Raw genomic sequence first — 23,677 nt, forward strand, 5'->3', positions numbered from 1 at the left:
ATGCTTTTCCTAAGGACATTTTTATCTTCACTGAAAAAAAACAAAGGTTAAAGTGATGTTGTATTAAGGTGAAAATGTAATTTAAACACAGGGTCTCATTACGTCCTTGGCTGAGGGGATTACTCCACCCCAAAAGTGATGGATATCCCATCCGTCATGGTTGGGACGGAGTAAACCCTTCTGCCAAGGTCGTAATGAGGCCCATAATGTTTAAAACTAAAATAAAACACAAAAATATATCAGCTATAGTTAATTTAAGTTACTATAACTTGCATCGTTGCAATGCACGTTGTTATCATCAATGATATTGGTTCAATTGCAATCAGTAATGTTATCAATGATGCCACAGAACTTGTCATGAGTGTTCTAAGCAGTGCATGGGGCTATGGCGCAAGTTATAGATACTTTGGGTTTTTTTTTCAGTTAATTTTGGAGGTGCACAGTGAGATGTTCTTATCATACCTACCTATAACGTTACTTTAACCTGTAGTTTATTTCTGGGAATTTCTAGGTTTTTTTTTATATTAAGTGATATTTTATTACCATACATAAGGCTGACCACCCCCTCCTTCTGTCATGTGCGACATAGGTTGGTCTCAGGGTCTGGTCTGTTGCCAGGCTCTGCTGCCAACCCCCCACCGCGCACAATCTTTGCCTGCTCACAGCAGCCCACTGCAGCCACTCAGTCCCTCCCCCTTTTTACAAAAAAATTACTATATCATGGGACTCTTGTTGGAGACAGCGCATCCTCGTTATTCCTGTTAGACTCCAGCGCACATGCAGGATACCAGAAACCCTCTAAGATATTCTTTTTACAGTTTGACCCAGGGGAGTCCATCCTGGACCCGCACAAGGTCCAGGGGATCAGGGTACTTCTACCCTGCCCCTTTATAGATTATTTTTTCATTCTGTCCCTGTGTCTTGAAATGGAGGACGCAAAATTTCATTTGTTGCGGCAATCTAATCAGAGCACAAACTTCCCTGGTAGTTTGAAGTGTCACGACCGATGGTGGGGAAAGAAAAGCCCCCTTTGCCAATAAGATTCCTCTGTTATTTCACGTTGCATAATGATCGTTTACCAATGACAAAATGCATGAGGAAATCACATTTTGGACCCCCTCTTCTCTGTCGCCACTTGACAGATAACCATGGAGCTTTCCAGGAAGGAGTTTGAGGTGGATAGACTGTTTTTTTTCATGGAAAGTTTCATGAAGATTAGTCAAACGGTGACAAAGTCATTAGCAAAATAAAAAAACAACTTAAACTACCCAAGTGACAACCGGCTCTGGGTAATCACCAGTGTGACTTTTGTTTCCCATAGGGATGTTGCCCTGTGTTTCTATCCTAATATGCAAAAACATGCAAAAATCCATTAAAAGATTTTATAAAAACAATATTAACCCAGGGTCATTCCCTAGTCTTTTTTGTATCTGATACTGGGACCATGTCTGGTTCTTCCTGGTTTATGGACGTGTTCATGTCTTATGTGTTTCAATTCCTTAACCATCAGGTTCCTAAATATATTTTTTTTACAATTTGACCCAGGGGAGTCCATCCTGGACCCGCACAAGGTCCAGGGGATCAGGGTACTTCTACCCTGCCCCTTTATAGATTATTTTTTCATTCTGTCCCTGTGTCTTGAAATGGAGGCCGCAAAATTTCATTTGTTGCGGCAATCTAATCAGAGCACAAACTTACCTGGTAGTTTGAAGTGTCACGACCGATGGTGGGGAAAGAAAAGCCCCCTTTGCCAATAAGATTCCTCTGTTATTTCACGTTGCATAATCACAGTATTCTCCCAAGCCTTCTTGAACTCAACCTCCCAGATATAGAACATTTTTGAACCTCAAATTCTCAACTATTACTGAATACATTTACACCAGATAAAAAAAGGCACGCTTTCTGAACTAAGATCTAGCTTTCTACCAAATTTGGTGCAATTCCATTTAGCCATTTTCGTGGTATTCTTGTTCAATTTTCCTATGACAAAATGCATGGGAAATTGTGTTCTGGGGTCGTTTTCCTTTGACAAAATGCAAGAGGAAATTGTGTTTTGGATCGTTTCCCTATGACAAAATGTATGATGAAATTATGTTTTGGATTGTTTTCCTATGAAAAAATGCATGGGGAAATTGTGTTTAGGATCGTTTACCAATGACAAAATGCATGAGGAAATCGCATTTTGGACCCCCTCTTCTCTGTCGCCACTTGACAGATAACCATGGAGCTTTCCAGGAAGGAGTTGAGGTGGATAGACTGTTTTTTTTCATGGAAAGTTTCATGAAGATTAGTCAAACGGTGACAAAGTCATTAGCAAAATAAAAAAACAACTTAAACTACCCAAGTGACAACCGGCTCTGGGTAATCACCACTGTGACTTTTGTTTCCCATAGGGATGTTGCCCTGTGTTTCTATCCTAATATGCAAAAACATGCAAAAATCCATTAAAAGATTTTATAAAAAAAATATTAACCCATGGTCATTCCCTAGTCTTTTTTGTATCTGATACTGGGACCATGTCTGGTTCTTCCTGGTTTATGGACGTGTTCATGTCTTATGTGTTTCAATTCCTTAACCATCAGGTTCCTAAATATATCTTTTGACTCAAGGGGCACCTTAGGAACTGTATTGGGTCTAGTTTTAAGGCCACTCTTACTATGTGCTTTATATTTTATGCCCATACTTTTTAAATTATCAACCATTTGGCTTTCATTATTTACATCAGTAAACACAAACATATCAAGGCTTTCATTTTCCAAATAGAAATCATAAGGAGCACAAAGCCCTTTTATGTACACACCTGTCCAAGGTCTTCCATCCTCAATCACAAGAAAAATGTCAGTTTTTTTTTTAGGTCAGACACTATTGTGTACTTTTAGCAGCTTGAGTTTGCGTATAAAATTGAAACTTGTCTAACCTTCTGTTTGCATAGTTAAAGTCATTGCTTGGACAGAGCTATTGAGCAGGCGTAACACCTCCTCCTCCTCCTCTTGTGATACAGAAACCCATATAATAGCCTTAGGTGGATGTATGACTTTATTACTCTGCCTTTTTGAAGTATTGTGGAGAGTCATCTGTCTTCTTACTCTTTCGCTTCTTCTCGCTTTCTGACCTATCTCTAACACGCTTACCCTTTCAAACTTCCCCTTGTACTTTTACTTACCAGCTCACTTAGGCCTGAACACAGTTAGCTCACTAATTCTGTTTCAAGTGCATAATTGCGTTTGTGCCTGGATTGGCGTTTCAGTTCCTGCAAGTTGCCCTCTGGATTTACTCCAGGTAAAACCTAGCACAAAACACTGGGGTTGTAAAATGCCTGTCTGAGCATCTTCAACTTTGCTGTGTGAGAATATGTGAAATTTGCATGCACCCCAAAGTCAGAGGTTTGCAACTCGGAGGCCGGCGTAGCTGCTCATTACCACACCCTGTTTAAACATTAGTTAGTGGGTGTGCAATCTGCACCGAATTTTGATCAAGTGGTCATTCTCCTCAACTTCCTGTCTTACTCACTGCTTCGTTCACTATGTAGCATCTCCCAAATCTATCATACTAGCACTTGCTGTTGCCAGATAGGCCGCGGCATTATGCATACATTTCTTACATTAAGTTAAGCTGCTAATACAAAGCCCAGCCCTGCCATATTTGATGGAGATTATCATCAAGTGCTTGCTTTTCACTTTAACTGCCTTGACGTTTGGGTTCTTGCAATGTCTTTATTTGTCACTTAAAGTGCTCTGCAAGAAGACCCTTTATAATGTGTGCTCATCAAGGAGCCAGTATAGTTAACGACAGAATGTGTGACTGCCCTGGTGCGCATCTCACAGAGAACTGTGTTCATCAGTACTTAACAATAACATTTCAAACACCGGTGTAGAGTTTACTGCATATCCAACTTATTTGTACCCATCATCCATGTTCTTTTACAATGATTACTACTTTCCAGTTTATGCGCGCAGTATGATCTACAGTATGAGCTATAGCAACACATGCTGCACACAGAAAATGTAATTTTCCTGTAACTATCAGTTTGTTCCGTGTAGTGTTATAGATTCACATGCATGCTCTGCAGGTTGCAGGAGACTCGAACACAGTCATTACAAACTGCCAAGTTTGGAACCATATACCAATATCAAATTCTGAAACAATTAGCGAAAAATAACAATCTAACACTAAAACAGGGAGCAGAGATTCTGTAGCTCTATGCCTTGCGGTGGTAAACATTCTGATATTCCTGTGATTAACTCTCTCAAAGACTTAGGGGTTTTTTCCAACTTTGGAGGAGGTGTTAATCCGTCCCAAAAGTGACGGTAAAGTGACGGATATACCACCAGCCGTATTACGAGTTCCATAGGATATAATGGACTTGTAATACAGCTGGTGGTAAATCCGTCACTTTTCCGTCACTTTTGGGACGGATTAACACCTCCTCCAAAGTTGGAATAACCCCTTAGACACTTGAGAAAAGCAAGTAGTAATCCCACACCCACATGTACAGACACAGTAAGAGTACGCAGACACCATGTGAATCAACAACAAAATGCAAACCAAATGTTACAACTTCGTATCGTTTTCTTTCCTTCTTTATCTATTCATTGAATTAACAAATCAGTGCTACAGAGCACAAAATAATTAGGCCTAGGAGGAACTCGCAGAGTTTCACTCCGTGGAATTCCGCAGTTACATAAAAACTCTGCAAGATTCTGTGGAGTTCCATTAGCGGGTGGAATTCGGGCACGTGGTGCTGCTGATATTTAGCTCTGGGATCTTGTTCCGTGATGTAATATCAGTGCAAACAGCACCGCTTGATGCGCCAAAAGGCGCTGCTTCTTTCTACCACTCAAGTAGGTCTGCTACTTGAGTGGTAGCTTTATCAACATGAACTGTCATAACCATCTGTGACCCCCTGGGTGGAGAAATCTCGGGAGGAGGCGTTCCCGTGCCTGAAAATCACTCTAGAGGATGCAAATTCTTGCTCGCCAACTTAAGGTTGGTGAGCCGACCACGAAAAATAATTCTGCCACACAGCAGTTGGCAGAGTTTTGTCTGAACTCCATGCTCCAAGCGGAACGGGAAGTGGGCAAAACTCTGCAAACTGCACCAGCGGAGCCAAATTTTTCCCCCACCCTTAAAAATAATTCACTTAAAGAAACTTACGTTTTCCTACACGTCATTTAATTACTTTTGTATTCAACACGTTTTGTTGTCAAACTGTATACTGATAATAATATTTAAGAGCAACTAGAGGTCATCGTTTCCCCCAGGTCACACCTCTTGAATTATTGAAAATGTCCTCATGTTTTCTGAGGTTAGCAGGACATTTTCTATGACACCCTCTTAAATTAAGCTGACTTCTCAAAGCAGACAGTTACTAAGGCCTCTAGCCTCAACAACACTTTAATCATGAATTTAATTAACCAAGAGGACTTTAATTTATTCCTACTATCTCAACATATTAAATAGTCATATCAACTCTATGTTCTTAACATTATCTGAACTGCTTTCTTGTGCCTTGCCTTTATACCAGTTGCAATAAAAACATGTTTAAAAAAATACACATAAAATTTTTGATTTTGTAATCGCCTGTAAATCCGTTTTTTCTTCCAGGTGGTTTCTTGAAGTGCTGGGGTATGCAAAATCCTCCAAATCAAACATAATTAATGGCGTTTTGATGACGATCGCGTTCTTCATTGTGAGGATATCGGTCATGCCCGTGTATTACTGGCGTGTGTATTCCACCTTTGGGACAGAGGCTTTCTTCAGCCTGGGTCTCGCTGCCCAGTGTGCCTGGATCGTCTCCAGCATTTCGTTGGACATCATGAATATCATGTGGATGATTAAAATGGCTAAGGGCTGCCTCAGGGTTCTGCAGCTCATTGGAGAGCAGCCAACCAAAACAGAGGAGAACGGAAAGCTTGACTAGAACCTGCGGTGGAACAAGTACACTTGCTCATAACAATCACATACCTGTGGAGTGCATGCACGGTTTTGCTTTGAAATCGTTCTTCGCTGGATGTAATTTTACCTTATTAGAGCAGGTCATCCTTTGCTCCACAGCTGGCCTTTCTTTTACTCCCAACCAAGAAAAGACTGCTTTCTTGTCTTGCTTATTAACTTCAGAAGAACCAGTCTTCCTCTTGTTTACCACTTAAATGCTATTGAAACAGAAATGTTTTTTTAACTTAAAAGTGATGCCTTCGTCTGGTTGTTGGTGTTCACTGTAACACACTGCTGCTTTTGTTACTAGGCCACTCTCTGACAAATTTGACCTATGGATAAAAGGTAGCGTATGCATCTATGAACTTTTCTAGTTTGGCTGATATCCACTTGAGGTTTTTTACGGTAATTCACGTGTTCATCTCCTGCAAACAGTTGGCCGAATTATTTTCTGATTTCTTTGTCTCATCATGAAGTGACCCTCCTGGCAGACTCAAGTTCGGTGTCCTGGTCTAAAGAGTAATTATTCGAATGAAGAGATGATTTGTATATTGAAAGGTTTGTTTATGAGCAATACAATGCACTGTTGTTTTTAATCTGAATACGTTTTAAAGTTCTTCTGCTTTCAAATGCAGAAGTAATTTATGGGGCTTTTGAAGACAGCATGATATCAGTACATTCCTCACCATTACATGTATGTCTTTCAAATAAATTCAGCGTAAAAGAATCATGTACCTCCTCCCATATTACTTACCCTCCTTAATATATAGTAATTCTACATATCTGAAAACTGATGTTGTTATGACAACATAAGAGTGGTTCATATCATTTTTTAGGCTAAGCACACAAATAAGTTTACAAAGGATACTGGGGTTTGAATCTAAATACTTGCTCACTTAGTGTTTGAGTCTGGATCCGAGGTGAATGGTCAGAACAAACACAGACTATTACAAAATTCTTATCCGTAAATCGAATTTCAGTTTACATAAGGTAAGTGAAAATGTGCAAAGCAAGGCAGCGTAATGCTCTGAATTACGGTTGCAAGCAAGGTAAATAAGTAATACACTACGTTGGAAACGTGATAAGAAACCTGTGGACAATGTGCAATGCAATTATATTTTGGCACATAATTGAATGTTTCTGGCACTCAACAACTGCTTGATATCAGTCGAAGGCCTATGGATCCTAGTGGAAAAATACTTAGTCTATATCAGGAATGATAGTTATTGAGGATCTATTTAGAACTCATGGAAATTATAATGTGGGAAAAAAATAATAAATAAGATCAATTGTACCTTGACACTAGTTTCAGTTTATCAAGCATAAACATAATGTTTTAAATCTATGTATGTGTGTGCGTGTGTATATATATATATATATGTGGGAGGGCCTTACTGTACCATGAGTGTCTGGAAAAAGGGGGCAGGTTTTAGATTTTAAAATAAAACCAATTAAGGACGAAAATGTATCAAATGACGGGACAAAAGGTAGTATTCTATGAAAACGGAAAAAAACGTTTTTACTGCACAGTGGAAAATGTTAGTAATTTGTGCAGAATGGAAGTGGTCGAATGATTTCTCACCAGAGAGGTCCACAAAGAAGTGAACAATTTGTGGTCAAAAACTCGGGATGCTGTTTGTGTAAGATTTCTAAATCAATAATCATTTGTCAGAAGAATAAGGGTGGAAATAAAAATAGTTACCTTGAGTTCGACGAAGAAGTTGGTAAAGATTCCCATTGGTGCAATGTACAAATGATTTGGATAGGCTAATACCAGTATGGCATATTTGCCAGTTAAAATATCCACAAAATAAAAAAAAAGAAAATAAGCTGGCGCACCCACCATCATCATCCACTGATATGACGTGGATTTTAAATCCCCCAATCTTTCAATGATGTGGCACAAATACTATTGCATTGCACACAGTACATAATTGTATCACCAGTTCTTTTCACCGTAGTGCTTTGATGTCCTATGTTGTTCAATGCACCAGCATGTCAAAGCACAGTGCTATCTTCACTTTGCAACTTTTCACTTCACAAAAGTGTTATACATTGAAAGGAACCGTTGTAACTATTCACGGTACTTACAGCTCAAACCCAGCTATCACGCATTCAATGATTAAGGACGTAGACGTACTGCAGATGAACTATTGTTATTTAATGTAACATTCCTTAACCAGGTTCATTTCTGCGTGTCATGGTATCCTTGTTTTTTTACATTGGTGCTTTTTTGGCTGAAATTGTAATACACTTAAAATACAAAATAAAGTAGACTTCTGAGCTTGTAAGGCTCACTATAATATAAAATACGTCAGATCACTAATTAGGTCAAGGGTTGGTAACTAGTAGGTAATACTGAGTCAAATACTGTGAATTCTCTTTAAAGGTTTAAGAAGTACATGCAGATAGTGCATCTCGTGACTACAGATCCATGTGCTCCAACGTAGCTTTAGAGCAAACATGCATGTTTCATTCGAAAGAAAATGAATATAATGGTATTTGTGTGCGCCAATAAGGCTTTACGTCTTGGGATTCACAGTAAAATCAAATGATCGCATCTCTCCCTGGTGACTCTGTACCCACATTGTTCCCCTCTATCTCCAGGCAGAGCTCCTCGTTTTTAAAGACACAATTTCGCAGTTGCAACTTATCACAGATGAGACCATGTGGTAGTTGAGAGCCTATTAAATCCCTAAGGATCAATACATGCTTTAGACTGTCACCTTTCATATGAGCAGTCTTCTGATTAGCTATCAAACACATGAGCAGAAATGTATGTCCATGTTTGCACAGTCCAGCAGCACCAAACAAGGAACTGATGACCAGCCTTACATTGTCACAGTTTCAGTTGGTAGAGACTTCTTCAGTGGGTCCCAGTAGTTGAAAATGAGGGCCCCATGATCCTCGTTGTGCTCTTGATGCTTGGCACCGGTGTCTGTGAGATTTTAATTTTCTTCTAGCATATTTTTTGCCCACTTCCTACAATGTCAAAGGTCACGTCTTATTGCTCCCTGTAATGCTTTCAGGAGGCTCCTAGAGCATATTATGTCACCTAAGTTACCCCAGTAATTTTAATCAAATGGCGGAAGAGCTATCTTTGCAAGGAGACCCTTCCCCCTTCCTCTCCTTGCAGAACTCCTTGTGTTCTCTGGATCTCCTCATGGTAAATTAAGTTAATGATCATTCCTTTTCGGTCACATTCCTGCTAGTATTGATATTTTGGCAACAGTGAAGGGTCAATAAATTGTTGCAGTAGCAAGTGTGAAATCACACGCACTCTGCCACTTGATGGCATCATTGAAAGTGCCATAACATGTCATATGGCGATCTCTGAGAAGGTACAACTTTTTGTAAAAGAATCTTTAAAAAACTGCAAAACTGCGTGCTTCAGCATATTAATAAACAGTGATTGAGCACTAGCACAAAGTACCACTTATTAAAATAAGATAAAGCTAAAGGCTGGCCTACATATAGGACAGAGGTGACACCATAGTTGCAGATACAGCAGTAGCATAAGAGGTTTGAAAAAAGTCTTCGGAAAACATAGCAGACTCCATAACATGGCTGGGTAACATATGGTAACATTGCTCCACCAGTATGGTTTGGCCTGGCTTGCAGACTGGACTGTAGTTTCTAAACCTGTCAGATTTCAAATATTTATTGATTATTTCCACATCAAGGCAGAGCTTTAAGGCTAGCAACAAAAATGAAGAACATCACAATTGGAGGTTCTTAACTTTGCAGTATGTACTTAAGATCAGAAATTATTATGGAGGTGTGCCTCTGTGGGTGGCATAGCGACTGTTACAATGCCGGAAACATATGTACAGGACAGGTGTGATTATTTTTCCTCACTTTACAGCCCGCTTGGTCCTGATTTAGAACTAAGGGATCCATAATCACTGACTATGTCAAAAATTACCATCATTCTTTAAATGCACCTTATGTGGATTTCCTGAATGTTCCATGAATCTGGCTCTCCTGGACCTAAGCAACACAGAAGAAAGATGGACGTGCTGAAACCTTTCAAACTCACTAGCTTGGATCCATTTGCACAGTGCTAACTATGCCATCAGATTCAAGATAGCTTGGCTGATGAGGGGTGACGCCTCAAAACCCAGGATGCTTGTTTCTAGTCCAGGGAGGACCTAGCCTGGCAGTTCAGGCTGGACTGCTCCCATGGGAAGCAGGGTCAAGACTGATTTGCATATGGCTGGGTCCAAACTGGAATGTCATGCGAGCAAAAAAAAAAATGATGGATTAAATGCAGATCTGTGACTGGTTGAACGTTTGATTTGTTCTGCATGCCATCCACCATCTGTTGTTTTTGCATTTGTCTCCTGGACCTAGGCTGGACACACCTGCTTAAGAGCTTGCCCGGATTTAAAGTCTTTTTAAATTTTTTTTTTTAGCTGGTGCAACTTTGCGTTACATGTGTATAAAAAATCCAACTTTCCTCATTGCATACATGACTGGTATGGCACAATAGCTTATAACATACAATTACATCTTTCATATAGTTCAAGAATTCAAAATTTGAAATAAATTGCTTACTCTTCTTCCTCGACTGTCCCAGCCCTCCTCCTGATCTTCCGCCGGCTTACTCATTCTGGCCCAAATCGCGTGATATCTTTTCATGCCTCCTATCCTCTGGGCATACAGCTTTTCTTTAGCCCTTGTATATTCCATTTTCGCCTCCCATAGTGTGTTTGTCGGGGTGGTGATTTCCATGCCTGCAGGATAAGTGACAAAGCTGCCACTGTACCTACAAATACCATTTGTCTGGATGCGTTAGAGAGATTAATGTTCTGCCTCATAGCCCAAAGCGCAACTAAAGGGCTAGGATTAATCACATGGCCTATCCAGGAGCTTAACCTCTGAAAGATCTGCTCCCAGTACCTTGCTAAAGATATGCAACTAAAACACATATGTATCCAATCCCCCTGGAAGGTTTGGCAACGTGGGCAGGAGCCAAATGTCTCAGGATGCATATCTCTTACTACAGCGGGAGTGTAGTACATCAACCACCTGGAAAACAGAGCGATCTTTTTAAAATTGGCCCCTCTAAGTGCTTTGTGGGACACCTCGTTGTGTTTTCTCCAATGCTCTATCTTACATTCTGTCATGTTAGTTATTCGCACCAGAAATTGGGCGGTTAACTTAATTGTCCCTGCATCCTGAAGTAGTTTATACCATTTCCCAATACCTTGCTGGTTATTATAGAAGGCCTGAGCAATGTGTCTCTTTGCATAGTTCAATGGTTGTCGCACTAGATGCAAAAGGTGTTGAATTTGACAATATGAAAATTTAAAATTTTCTGGAACATTGCTTGCGCCCATTACACTGTGCCCATGTTTTCAAACGGTCCACTACGTAAAAATCCTCTAGGGTCTGAAAACCCAGCTCTTCCCATTGCAGAATAGTGCTTTGGCTTAGTTCTACTCCTAAACATCCAATATCCCTTACTCGAAGGAGCGAAAATACCTAGTCTATTTGATATTTACACTTTAACTGTAACATAATTGTTTGCATCATAACTGGTAGTTTATACCTAACCCTTCCCGGATCTAAAGTCATGAAGTATGGGTGGTACAGTTGTGGACTCATGTTCTTAGGGGAAGCTGGGAATGTCTGTGAAACTCAGAAACATGATTACACTCCTGGTGTTGATACAATACTATCTGATGTATCATTAGGTGAACCAGACACATGAGACCCATAACATCAAAAATAGTAAAAGTGCATCTTGAGGGGTGCAAATACTGGAAACATGCAATGGTGCATAAATTGTTCTGGTCTATAAAAAGGACCCCAGCAACAACCATCCAATATCCCTTATTGATGCTTTGATAAGTGTTGTGAATCATTAAATTTAAGGAATATTGAGTTTTGGCTGGAGGTAGTTGCCTTCCCTCTAGATTGCAGCCTGTATTTTTCTAAGGCATTGGTGCCATCAACAAAACCTTTTGGCTGCATCTAGTAGAGCTGAATATTCAAGTAGTTAAATCATATCCCTGTATATCTCATTTTTGGGTCTACAATCTGCTTTTGATTGTGATATGGAATGTTTGTTTTGGATACCTGAGCAAGTATGAGTCAACAGCTAGTTAGGTGTCACAAGATTTCCGCAACTCAGTGTGCTGGCAATATTGTGTCCCTGACTACAGCTTGTTTTCATTTACTATTAGTACGCTTTATGGAGTGCTGAGATAGACTCTGTAAACCAGAATGATTAAGATGCTCTTCTGCATTCTAAGTTCAGTGAGAGTGTGAAGAAAGAGACATAGAGGAGACACAGACACATGGGTCGTTTGCCTTTTTTGGATGTGGTTAGATGGTGGGTGCGAATAGCTATGTCACCCAATTGCTGCTGAGCATTACCAGCTATTAATTGACCTTCTCATTACGTGTCATTGGCTTCAGCTCAGACCCATAGTTAAGGAGCAGGAAACTAACAGCAGTTAACGACCTCTGCAAAAGGTTTTAACCATATTTAACCCATGAGCAGTGGGCAATGAGGACTAAATAATACTGATAAAAAGAACTCTTGCAAAATCTCTCAGTTTCAAATTCACACACATTAAATATGCCAGTGTTAATCTTGAGCAATTATTAGAGAATACAGTGGACAGTTCAGCCTCTACTAAACAAAAATGCACAGGGCCTTTTCTGAGGACAGTGACAATCCTAAAAACATAAAGCACTTTCAGAGGTAAGAAGCAGTACGAGACAAAAGAATTGGTATAAATGTACTATACTGTATAACTGGGCATTATAGGGATAAATGAATAGACATCAAAATTGCAATTCTGCTTGTTGGTGTTAATGTAACATTTTTCTCAAAACATTCTGAAGAGCCTTCAACAACTGCTTATTTACTTCTTTGGTTATGGCCAACATAAAGTTTTGAAGATCAGAACATCTAGGACTAAGCTAACATACAAGCAGGTTTCTCTAGGCAGTCTAATAGGAATCATTGGAAAGATCTCATCTCTACGATTAGTTGATCATAGTGATGGCAGTTAAGATTCAGCTGGCTACCCATTTGGAGAAGGCTGCTTTAAGCTTAACCCATAAGCAGGACTAGTTCTAATTTAAGGAGGCTCTAGTGGTTGCATGTCAGAATATCTCATACAGAAATATTATCTGATATAAATATCATTTCCCAAATAGAATTTACCAAAATCTTGTCCCTTTGGGTGTGGACTCTTGGTTACTAAATCTAATGGGGTGCTAGTTTTGTGGAAAATAGGGCATGGCATTTATGTCAAATGATATCCTGGCATCATACCACTCTGGCAGCTTCTTAAAGTACCTCCATTAAAGAGTGTTCCAAACTGCAATTAATGGCATTAAAATCACCTTGTTGCTAGGGAAGGGGGCAGTGCCTAAACAGCAAACTTATTTTATCCGGTACTCAGAAAAATCCTTTCATCCAAGATGCCCTATACGGAAAAAGGAGTGCTTCACTGTAACATTTTATGGAAATTATGTTTGAATTGCATTTCACACTTACCATCTACGGGGTCTCTCCTGCACTATAGATGGGGCGGAAATCTGGGATTATAAACCTTTGAACAGTCTTGTAAATAAAAAAAGGTTTTTAAAAACAAAATATATGTATCTGGTCCCAGATCCACTTATGGTCCATCGTGATTTAGAATTGGCTACAAAAGAAATAGGACACAGTGCAACATTCAGGCCACTCTCATATCAATCCAGGGTTTGGCTAGCGAGTGCCTAACGCCCTACTGTGCTGTGTACTCCGATTTTCTTAATGCTTAGGATGCGTCCTTCCTTGGTAAACTTCCTTGAAATCTCCCAAGTTATTCACTGGGCTAGAAAAGGTTTGATTCTACCTAAAAAAATAAAAAAAATAAAAAAAGGAAAAAACAGTCAACAAAACATCTAGGTAAGGCTCTAAATTCACATTTGTTTACAAGTCCAGAAAGATGGCTTACAGAGTTTAAAGTCCAAAACTATGTCATGGGGCTATTTGGAATATAAACTTTAACCAGGGAGAGAATGCTAAGGACTTTGTAGAACCATCATATATCAACGTCTGACTCATGAAGCTTAGACTTGGCTAGTTTCCTTTGGTCATTTGTATTAATCCCTGATGAGTCTTGATGACCCTCTTAGGAGATGTTCATGTTACAAATCCGAGAAGTAAAATATATGAAGGTCATATTCCTTTGTCCGTTACATGTTGTATGAGACACTTGGAAAGCGTTGGCTGGTGCCCACAGTGATTAATGATTTTACAAATGATTCTGCCAGCGACCTTCGCTGCGTCCATATTCGTCTGACCATCTTGGCGACTACGCATAAAAAAACTTTGAAATTACTTTTTGAAGCCATTGCTGTTAAACATTGTAAATTATTTGCTTTATTTGTTGTTTCATAGTTCTTGTTATTGAATAGGTGAATATTTTTTTATGTGAGATGTTTTTATTATGAGCGCTATTTCTGGTTTCTAAGTTTTATAGCTCCTAGTACATTAAATAAACGTTTACGCTACTCCTACTAAAACAGAGGTGAATAGTGTTGTTAGGCCCTGGATTTATGTCAGAATTTCAGGACAAATCTCCACATAAACTAAATATAAAGCATTTGCACTGTCAGTGGTTAGCTCGAAAGTCTTACGTGGATCTGGGTAGATAGTTAAAAAAACTGGACACTCCTGTTTTAAAAGATCAGTATTTTATGTCAATCCAAATGAGGTGTAAAGTAATCCAAGGGTTCAAATGAAGGTAGCAATTGAACCACTAGATGTTCCAAAATGTCAGCTCTGCTTTTAGGGAAAGCACCAATCGCACCTGTCCTTTCTGTTTGAAACTGTACGAGCACAGGAGAGTTGTGGTTTAAGCACTGGGACTCAAAAAGGGAAACCGGAACAAACTGCAGTTTCCACACACAAGGTGGGAACAATTGAGAATTTGACAGACGTTTACAGTGTCTCTCTCTGTTTCAATTTAGGCAGTGTACAAGGGATTTAAAAAAAAACTTTTTCCGTTACCTCAAAGGCATGTTTCAAATGTTTTATATTTGTGTGTAGTTTTGTTTTTGAAATACAATAAATATGTTTTTGATGACCATGACTTGAATGCAATGTTTGCTTTCTGTCCTAGCGTTTCCTCTGAACCTCACATCCACACTCTACGGTATACATTTAGAGATGTGCATATATGAAAGAAACGTGCAGTAAATCAGTCTATTTGAAGTGGCATAAAGTTTGAAATAGCATGACGTTTTCGCTCTGTCAAATACTGTTGCCACTCAGGCTGAAGGCAGTATAGCTGCGGAGTATGTGGCTTGTGGCTGGGCGCCCGCTTGGTTAGCACAATGAATACACAATACAGAGTGGGATCATCAGCTACTGCCAGGGTCAATAGCGCTTGCTTTATTTCAAACGTCGGTGGTGAGCCCAGCCCCCTTGACCTCATACGCAACATATTATTGGAGAGCCTATATATATATATATATATAAAATTCTAAACAACTAATAAACCATAAAAAAAAAAAACTTACCTTAACATTCGTTGTTCAGGCAATCGTTATTCATGGAAAAATCGTTGTTAGAGAGTAGTTGTTTAGTACTTTGTTGTAGAGACTTTTCAGTTGTTTAGCAGTAGTGGTTCAGGTAAGTAGTGGTTTAGACCTAGTTGTTCAGGAAGTTTCCCGTTTTACACCCAGTTGCGGAAACTAGCAAGTACCAGGCTAGGCCTAAACCAGCACAAGGAGATCTGTGCTCAGGTCATTCAGGGATGCTGTTCGAACGTGTTCCGTAAACCTATACTGCAACAGCCTGGCATTGCGTTGGATGAGATTCTGATCCTTGCTCGTTCACACAAACTCTCAGCCACCTGGACAGATGTCTTGGCCGCTGCGAGAGGGCAGTTATCGGCGGCGTCCAGTGCCGCTAAACAGCCGGTGGAGAAAGAAGAACAGGTTGAAAAGAAACACGTCAAATCGCCCATCGTTCGACACGTGCCCAAAAGAGAGAGAATGCGGTAGCTGTGGATATGACCACAAGAAGCCTGGTGTTTGCCCAGTGAAAGGGAAAAGCTGCAATAAGTGTGGGAAGGTGAACCATTTTGCCAAGGTATATCAAACTGGATGGCTCAAGCAGAAGAATACACTAGAAAAGACTGCCACAGTGAGGCGACTGATGCCCATCGAAGGCACAGAGGCTATTGCGGCGGGGACAGGAAGTATGAGGAAGACATTTTTGTCATCTCGTTCACTGGATGGAGACAGCAAAAGCAGCACCCGTCTTCCATGTGCAATGTTGAGATCAATGGTGCCAGAGTGACTGTGTTGAGTGACACTGGCGCGTCAGTCAATGTGATGGACAGTGCGCTATACGACCACAACTAATGCCCTGCAACACGAAAATGTACACCTATGGTGGCCGTGACCCGCTCCCACTGCAAGGTGCCATTGAAGTGAAGGTGGTCAGCCACCGTCGCTCGACAAAAGCCAAGTTTTACGCTGTGAAGGGGAACAAGGGTACCTGTTTCGGATACCACATGGCTGACGATCTGGAACTTGTTTTTTTTGCATCCCAGATCTATGACACACATGCGGAGTCCATACTTGATGACTTCCCACAGTTGTTTGTAGGACTTGGCAAACTCAAGGGTAAACAGTTCAAGCTGTATATTGACCCAGCAGTGACCCCTATGGCGTTGCAGCACCGCCGAGTTCCGTTTCATCTCCAGCCTGGTGGGTGAGAAAGAGCTGCAAACCCTAGAAGACCAAGGGGTGATAGAGAATATTAGGGGCCTACTCCCTGGGTGTTGCCATTGGTGATCGCACCAAAACCCAAGCAGCCCGGTGCCATTTGCCTCTGTGTGGATACACAGTTGCCGAATCATGCTATTAAGAAGAATGACACATCACACCAACCATAGACGACACCATCGCACATTTAAATGGTGCTCAATGGTTCTCAAAACTTAATATGAAATTGCGGCTACCATTAGCTGGAGCTAGCACCTGAAAGCAGGAATATTACAACTTTCTCCACGCATGTTGGGCTACGGCGTTTCAAAAGGCTTAACTTTGATGTGTCTTTGGCCACTGAAGTTTTTCAAAATGCTATCAGAGAGACACTGTCTGGCCTTGAGGGTGTGCTCAACCTTAGTGATGACATTCTGATTTTCTCCGAGACATTGGAAGATCATCATCGTCAGTTAAGGGCCACGCTTCAGCGGTTGTCCGATGCAGGTCTCACAGTCTACTAAAAGAAATGTGCATTTTACCAAAACTCATTTCTCTTTTCTTTTCTGAGGGGTTGCGAGTGGACCCCAAGAAGGTGGATGCCATTCGTAATGCCCCAATTCTGGGAAATGCCACGGAAATCCAGAGTCTCCTTAGTATGGCAACATACTGTGGTTGTTTCATCCCTCATCTGGCTACGATGGCCGAGCCTCTGAGATGACTAACAAAGGCTGATACTAAGTAGGACTGGAGCCACGAAGCGGGCAAGGCCTTCCAGGATAAGATGGAGACGTTGTTGGATAAAGTGACTATGGCCTATTTCTACCTCAAGAGAAAGACCGAGGTCGTCGTGGATGCTAGTCCAGTTGGGCTAGGGGGAGGGGCAGTTCTACTCCAGGAGCAGCGAGACCAGGAGAGGGCACCAGTGGCGTATGTCAGCAGAGCTTTGTCAGTGGTAGAGGCTCATTATGCAAAGGTCGAAAGAGAGGCACCGGAGATCCGCTGGGCCTGTCAGCACTTTCACCCGTACCTGTAAAGACAAAAATTTCAGGTGGTTTGCAGACCATAAACCCCTTGTGTTGTTGTTTGCGGGATCCACACGGTTGGCTCCCCCGAGGATTGAGCACTGGGCTGTCTTGCTTCAGCTATACAGGTTTAAGGTCACCTACAGGCTGGGGGTAAACAACCCAGCTGATTATGTCACAGCATCCCCCTTCTTCGCAACAAAGTGATGTGACAGAGTACGAAGGGGAAAGGTTGGAAAGTTTTGTGAAAATGGTGGTGCAGGCGGCCTGCCCCATGGTCCTAACACTAGGAGAGATAGCCAAAGCTTTGGGCAAAGTCCCTGTCATAGGCTGTGCCAAAGATGCCTTGAACCGACGGGAGTGGAAGCGCTTCCTGGAGGGCACGCAGTCGCTTGACCAAGAGGAGTGTTTGGCTATGCAAGGAGTTTGGAAAATGAGGGACGAATTGTCGGATGGTACTCCCCCGTGCCTGTGGGACCGGGTGGTCGAACTGCCTCATCAAGGACACCAAGTGGCCGCTAAGACCAAAGCTCGTCTCAGGGCCAAGGTGTGGTTTCCTGGAAGGGACACCATGGTTGACATCCTTATCACGAGGTGCTACTTCTGTGCCATCACTGCCATCGATCAGCCCACGGCCCGGTGATCACAGAATCACCCAGTTGAAACCCATGGTTGAAGGTCAGCATGGATTTTGGGAGTTTTCCTTATGAGCAGCTGATGATAGTTATGATGGACTCCTGTACCCGGTTCCCAGTGGTGGAACTAGTCACGTCAACTGCATTTGAAAACGTAAGGCCAGTCCTGGAGAAAACGTTTGCACTGTTTGGCCACCCTGATGAGATCAGAACAGACAATGGTCCACTGTTTCAGGGCCAAGAGCTCTGAGACTATTTAGGCCAGTTGGCAGTTCATCACCGAAAGATTATGCCCTACTGGCTGCAGGCCAACTGTGACATTGAAAGATTCATGCGGACTCTCAATAGAACCCTACGAATTGGTGTGGAACAAGGGGATTATGTTGAGTGGTATATGCACAAATTTCTGCGAGCTTATCGGCAAACGCCCCACAATACCACTGGCTGTGCTCCGGCAGCACTGATGTTCAGGCAGCCCCCACTGGACTGTATTCCAGCTGGGTTGCGTTGGGAACCAACCGAGCTGGATGTGGAAACCACTCAAAAAAGCGAAGGACGACCAATCAGAAAGCAAGCAATCGGAGGAGAACAGGTGCCCTGATCTTGGAGTGGATGATTTAGCAGTGGTCAAGGACCGGCATCCCGGTGGGAAGTTCCGGACACACATATATATATATATATAAAGTTGTTTAGAATATAAATTCTACCGCATGAGCAATACAGGATAGAAATGATGTTTCTGTTTACAAAGAGCCTGAGGCCAACCGCTAAACCATGCTAATAAATGTGCAAACACATGTAATGGCATTGTTACAGCACGTTAATCCACATTTGTTTGCATGAAATCAAAGTAGTCACATAAATTATTGTCCCTGTGTTTATTTCCCTATTTTGCTCCAAATTAGCATGTTAGTGTATGGTATTGTAGACGCCATGACCATTAGTCTGTTTACCCTAATAACAAGTGGTCCTGTGTTAGGTGTGATATTCATTGCGCTTAATAAATAAATGTACCACTGGAGTTTATAAATGACACTTATTAAAAGTGTTTCCCCTAAAATGGGGCATAGCACGCAGATTTTGTTGTTTATAGCGGCAAAACCGCAAATGTCTCAATATTTTCAATGCTTCTTTTACTCATTAAATTCTGGCAGGTTTGACCTGTCCAAATTTAATGAGGGATGTGTTTTTTTGTATGCCACACAGAGTGTGTATCAGGTGTGATAAGGACCTCAAAATGTATAATCCCAATGTGCACAGTGTAGGAGGCTGGCCTGGCTTGTAGTGGGTACCAAAGGTATTTACACCTTGTGCCAGGTCCAGTTATCCCTTATTAGTAGAACAGATGTGTTTCTAGCAGCTTAGGCTGATAGAAGGTAGCTATGGCAAAGCAGTTTAGGCTGAACTAGGAGACATGCAAAGCTCCTTCTATACCACTTATATGCACAATATCATAAGAAAACACAATACACAGAGTTACTAAAAAAAAAAAAAAAAAGGTACTTTCTTTTTATGACAATATGCCACAAGTATCTCAGTGAGTACCCTCAGTAAGAAGGTAAGTAATATACACAAGTTATATGTACACAAACCAAAAATAGGTAAGTAAGAGTCAGAAAAGTAATGCAAACAGTGTAGAAATACAATAGGTTTCAATAGGCAAGCATAGATATAGGGGCAACACAAACCATATACTCCAAAAGTGGAATGCGAATCACAAATGGACCCCAGACCTATGGGAGCTTGTAGAGGGTCGCTGGGACTGTAAGAAAACAGTCAGGGTGTCCAAGATACCCCACTCCAAGACCCTGAAAAGTAGGAGAAAAGTACACCTGCTACCCCAAGAGAGCACAATAGTCATGATAAGGGGATTCTGCAAGAACAACAACAACCACCAGCAGAGCACTGACAACGGATTTCCAGACCTGAGGACCTGCAAGGCAAGGGGACCAAGTCCAATAGTCGCGACAGTGTCCGAGGGGGCAGGAGCCCATGAAACCCCGGATGATGGTGCAAGGAAGCTGCCTCCGGATGTAAGAAGCTTGGAATTTTGCAAGAAAGAAGAGGAATAGGAACTTCTCTTTAGGAAGACAGATGTCCCACATCCCGATGATGCTTGCAGTGGTGTTCCCACGCAGAAATACCACAAACAAGCCTTGCTAGCTGCAAGGGTCGCGGTAGAGGTTTTTGGGTGCTGCTGAGGACCAGGAAGGACCAGGATGTCACCACTTGGAGGACGAGACAGAGGGGGTGCTCCGCAATGCAGAGCCCTCACAGAAGCAGGCAGCACCCGCAGAAGTACCCCAACAGGCACTTAGAAGATTAGTGAACCGGAGTCCACGTGAAGTTACAAAAGAGGGTCCCACGACGTCGGAGGCCAACTCAGAGGGTTGTGCACTGTACGACAGAGTGCTGGGGACCCAGGCTAGGCTGTGCATGAAGGAAATCCCAGAAGAGTGCACAGGACCCGGAGCAGCTGCAAATCACGCAGTACACAGCTTTGCAGTCTAGCGTGGGGAGGCAAGGACTTACCTCCACCAAACTTGGACTGAAGAGTCACTGGACTGTGGGAGTCACTTGGACAGAGTTGCTGTGTTCCAGGTACCACACTCGTCAGGATGAGAGGGGACCCAGAGGACCAGTGATGCAGTCTTTTGGTGCCTGCATTAGCAGGGGGAAGATTCCGTCGACCCACAGGAGATTTCTTCGGAGCTTCTGGTGCAGGGTGAAGGCAGGCTACCCCCATAGCATGCACCACCTGGAAACAATCGAGAAAGCCGGCAGGATTAGGCGCTACAATGTTGCTGGTAGTCATCTTGCTACTTTGTTGCGGTTTTGCAGGCATCCTGGAGCAGTCAGCGGTCGATCCTTGGTAGAAAGCGAAGAGGGAGATGCAGAGGAACTGTGGTGAGCTCTTGCATTCGTTATCTGAAGAATTCCCCAAAGCAGAGAGCCTAAATAGCCAGAAAAGGAGGTTCGGCTACCAAGGAAGGAGGATTGGCTACCAAGAGAGGTAAGAGCTTATCAGAAGGAGCCTCTGACATCACCTGCTGGCACTGGCCGCCACTCAGAACAGTCCAGTGTGCCCCCAACACTTCTGTTTCCAAGATGGCTGAGGTCTGGGACACACTGGAGGAGCTCTGGGCACCTCCCCTGGGAGGTACTGGTCAGGGGAGTGGTCACTCCCCTTTCCTTTGTCCAGTTTCGTGCCAGAGCAGTGCTGGGGGATCCCTGAACTGGTGTAGACTGGCTTCTGCAGAGATGGGCACCATCTGTGCCCATCAAAACATTTCCAGAGGCTGGGGGAGGCCTCCATTTCCTCCTATTTCCAAAGGGAGAGGGTGTAACACCCTCTCTCAGAGGAAATCCTTTGTTCTGCCTTCCTGGGCCAGGGCTGCCTGGACCCCAGGAGGGCAGAAACCTGTCTGAGGGGTTGGCAGCAGCAACAGCAGCTGCAGTGGAAACCCCGGAAAGGCAGTTTGGCAGTACCCGGGTTCTGTGCTAGAGACCTGGGGGATCATGGAATTGTCCCCCCAATACCAGAATGGTATTGGGGTGACAATTCCATGATCTTAGACATGTTACATGGCCATGTTCGGAGTTACCATTGTGATGCTATACATAGGTAGTGACCTATGTATAGTGCACGCGTGTAATGGTGTCCCCGCACACACAAAGTCCGGGGAATTTGCCCTGAACTATGTGGGGGCACCTTGGCTAGTGCCAGGGTGCCCACACACTAAGTAACCTGGCACCCAACCTTCACCAGGTGAAGGTTAGACATATAGGTGACTTATAAGTTACTCATGTGCAGTGGTAAATGGCTGTGAAATAACTTGGATGTTATTTCACGCAGGCTGCAGTGGCAGGCCTGTTTAAGAATTGTCAGAGCTCCCTATGGGTGGCAAAAGAAATGCTGCAGCCCATAGGGATCTCCTGGAACCCCAATACCGTGGGTACCTCGGTACCATATACAAGGGAATTATATGGGTGTACCAGTATGCCAATGTGAATTGGTAAATTTAGTCACTAGCCTGTAGTGACAAATTTGGAAAGCAGAGAGAGCATAAACACTGAGGTTCTGGTTAGCAGAGCCTCAGTGATACAGTTAGGCACCACACAGGGAACACATACAGGGCACATACTATGAGCACTGGGGCCCTCTCTGGCAGGGTCCCAGTGACACAAGGACTAAAACAACATACATACAGTGAAACATGGGGGTAACATGCCAGGCAAGATGGTACTTTCCTACACACAGAAGTGACTAAGCATTTTGGGAATTATAGGGCCATTCATAATGAGGGTCTTTGACCTTTTCAATTTGAGAACACTGCTACATCCTCACAAACATGGTTCCCAAAATCAAGCATATAATGGAAAAACACGTGTGTACATTTATAAAGCAGAGCTGCATACATGCTACATGCAGAGCACAGAGAAAGGGAAATCTTTACTTTGTGTTAAATAATCGGCAAACTGAATTTATTACTTTGATTTGTTCATAATACTAGCCAGAGCAATGGCAACAGTAAACATTTGACACGTGAAAATGGCTGCCCTCTTAAGTTAGTATATCAGGTTTTTGGATGGTGTGTAAGCAAAACACAATATGTGAAATACTACTGAAAACCAAGCCATACTGGCACAAGGTTTGAGTACACAATCTAATCATGCAGGCATAAGTGTTTGCGCCGTGCGGTTTTGAATGGGGATTCAACTTTTTTTTTAGGCCATAGGGTATTCGCGCTAAAGCTGCTTCTTTGGTTAATCATTACCTTAATCATCTATATGCAACTGTACAATGTTTTCCATAGTTTTAGGATAATCATCTTGACCACAGCATTTATCACCAATGGTAACCAAGAAGAGGTAATTTAGCACTAAGTAAGGAGGGCAAAGCTGTACCTCTATGTAAGTGATCAGTTTGATTTTTTTCACCTGATTCAAAATGTATACAACTTAACAAATATGTGGGGATACTCAGATGCACTGCTCTGGCATGGTTCTGCTCTTTTTATACAAATTGTTGTTGATGCTGAAAGATGGGTGCCTTTTCATCTACATTTACTGAAGGGAATCTTGAAATCCCCCAAGGATGTTCACTTTTCCCAATCTTATTCAATATAAATTTTAGTCAATCCTTTGGTCTTGATTGCGTGGCCTATGCAGACATGTGCTCTTTTTCAGATTTGACTGTTCCATGGAGATTGAACAAGCAGCGAGTAGTCATTCAGTCTTTGAAAAGCTGAAATATGCTAACACTGACCAAAAAAAGGAAATGCTCATCTGTGGGCCAGATTATCTCTGTAATGCTCCTTTCTGCCCCATTAAACTGTGGGACCCTTCTCCACT

The 23,677-nt window shown here is 42.2% G+C and overlaps 1 protein-coding gene across 4 annotated transcripts in view; it reads left to right on the forward strand.

Moving 5' to 3' along the window:
- TLCD4 (TLC domain containing 4) overlaps positions 1 to 15,038 on the forward strand; it is a 285,860-nt gene extending 270,822 nt beyond the window's left edge. For 3 of the 4 annotated variants that reach the window (XM_069231485.1, XM_069231484.1, XM_069231483.1), the window contains one exon: positions 5,605 to 6,661. In XM_069231485.1, the coding sequence (XP_069087586.1) occupies positions 5,605 to 5,920 (316 nt within the window). In that variant the 3' untranslated portion in view covers positions 5,921 to 6,661. Of the gene's footprint in view, positions 1 to 5,604 lie in introns of all 4 variants that reach the window. The other variant, XM_069231482.1, reaches the window with a different exon arrangement.
- The last annotated feature ends 8,639 nt before the right edge of the window (positions 15,039 to 23,677 follow it).

The sequence above is a fragment of the Pleurodeles waltl genome, chromosome 4_2 (assembly GCF_031143425.1).
Source record: "Pleurodeles waltl isolate 20211129_DDA chromosome 4_2, aPleWal1.hap1.20221129, whole genome shotgun sequence".
NCBI lineage: Eukaryota > Metazoa > Chordata > Amphibia > Caudata > Salamandridae > Pleurodeles > Pleurodeles waltl.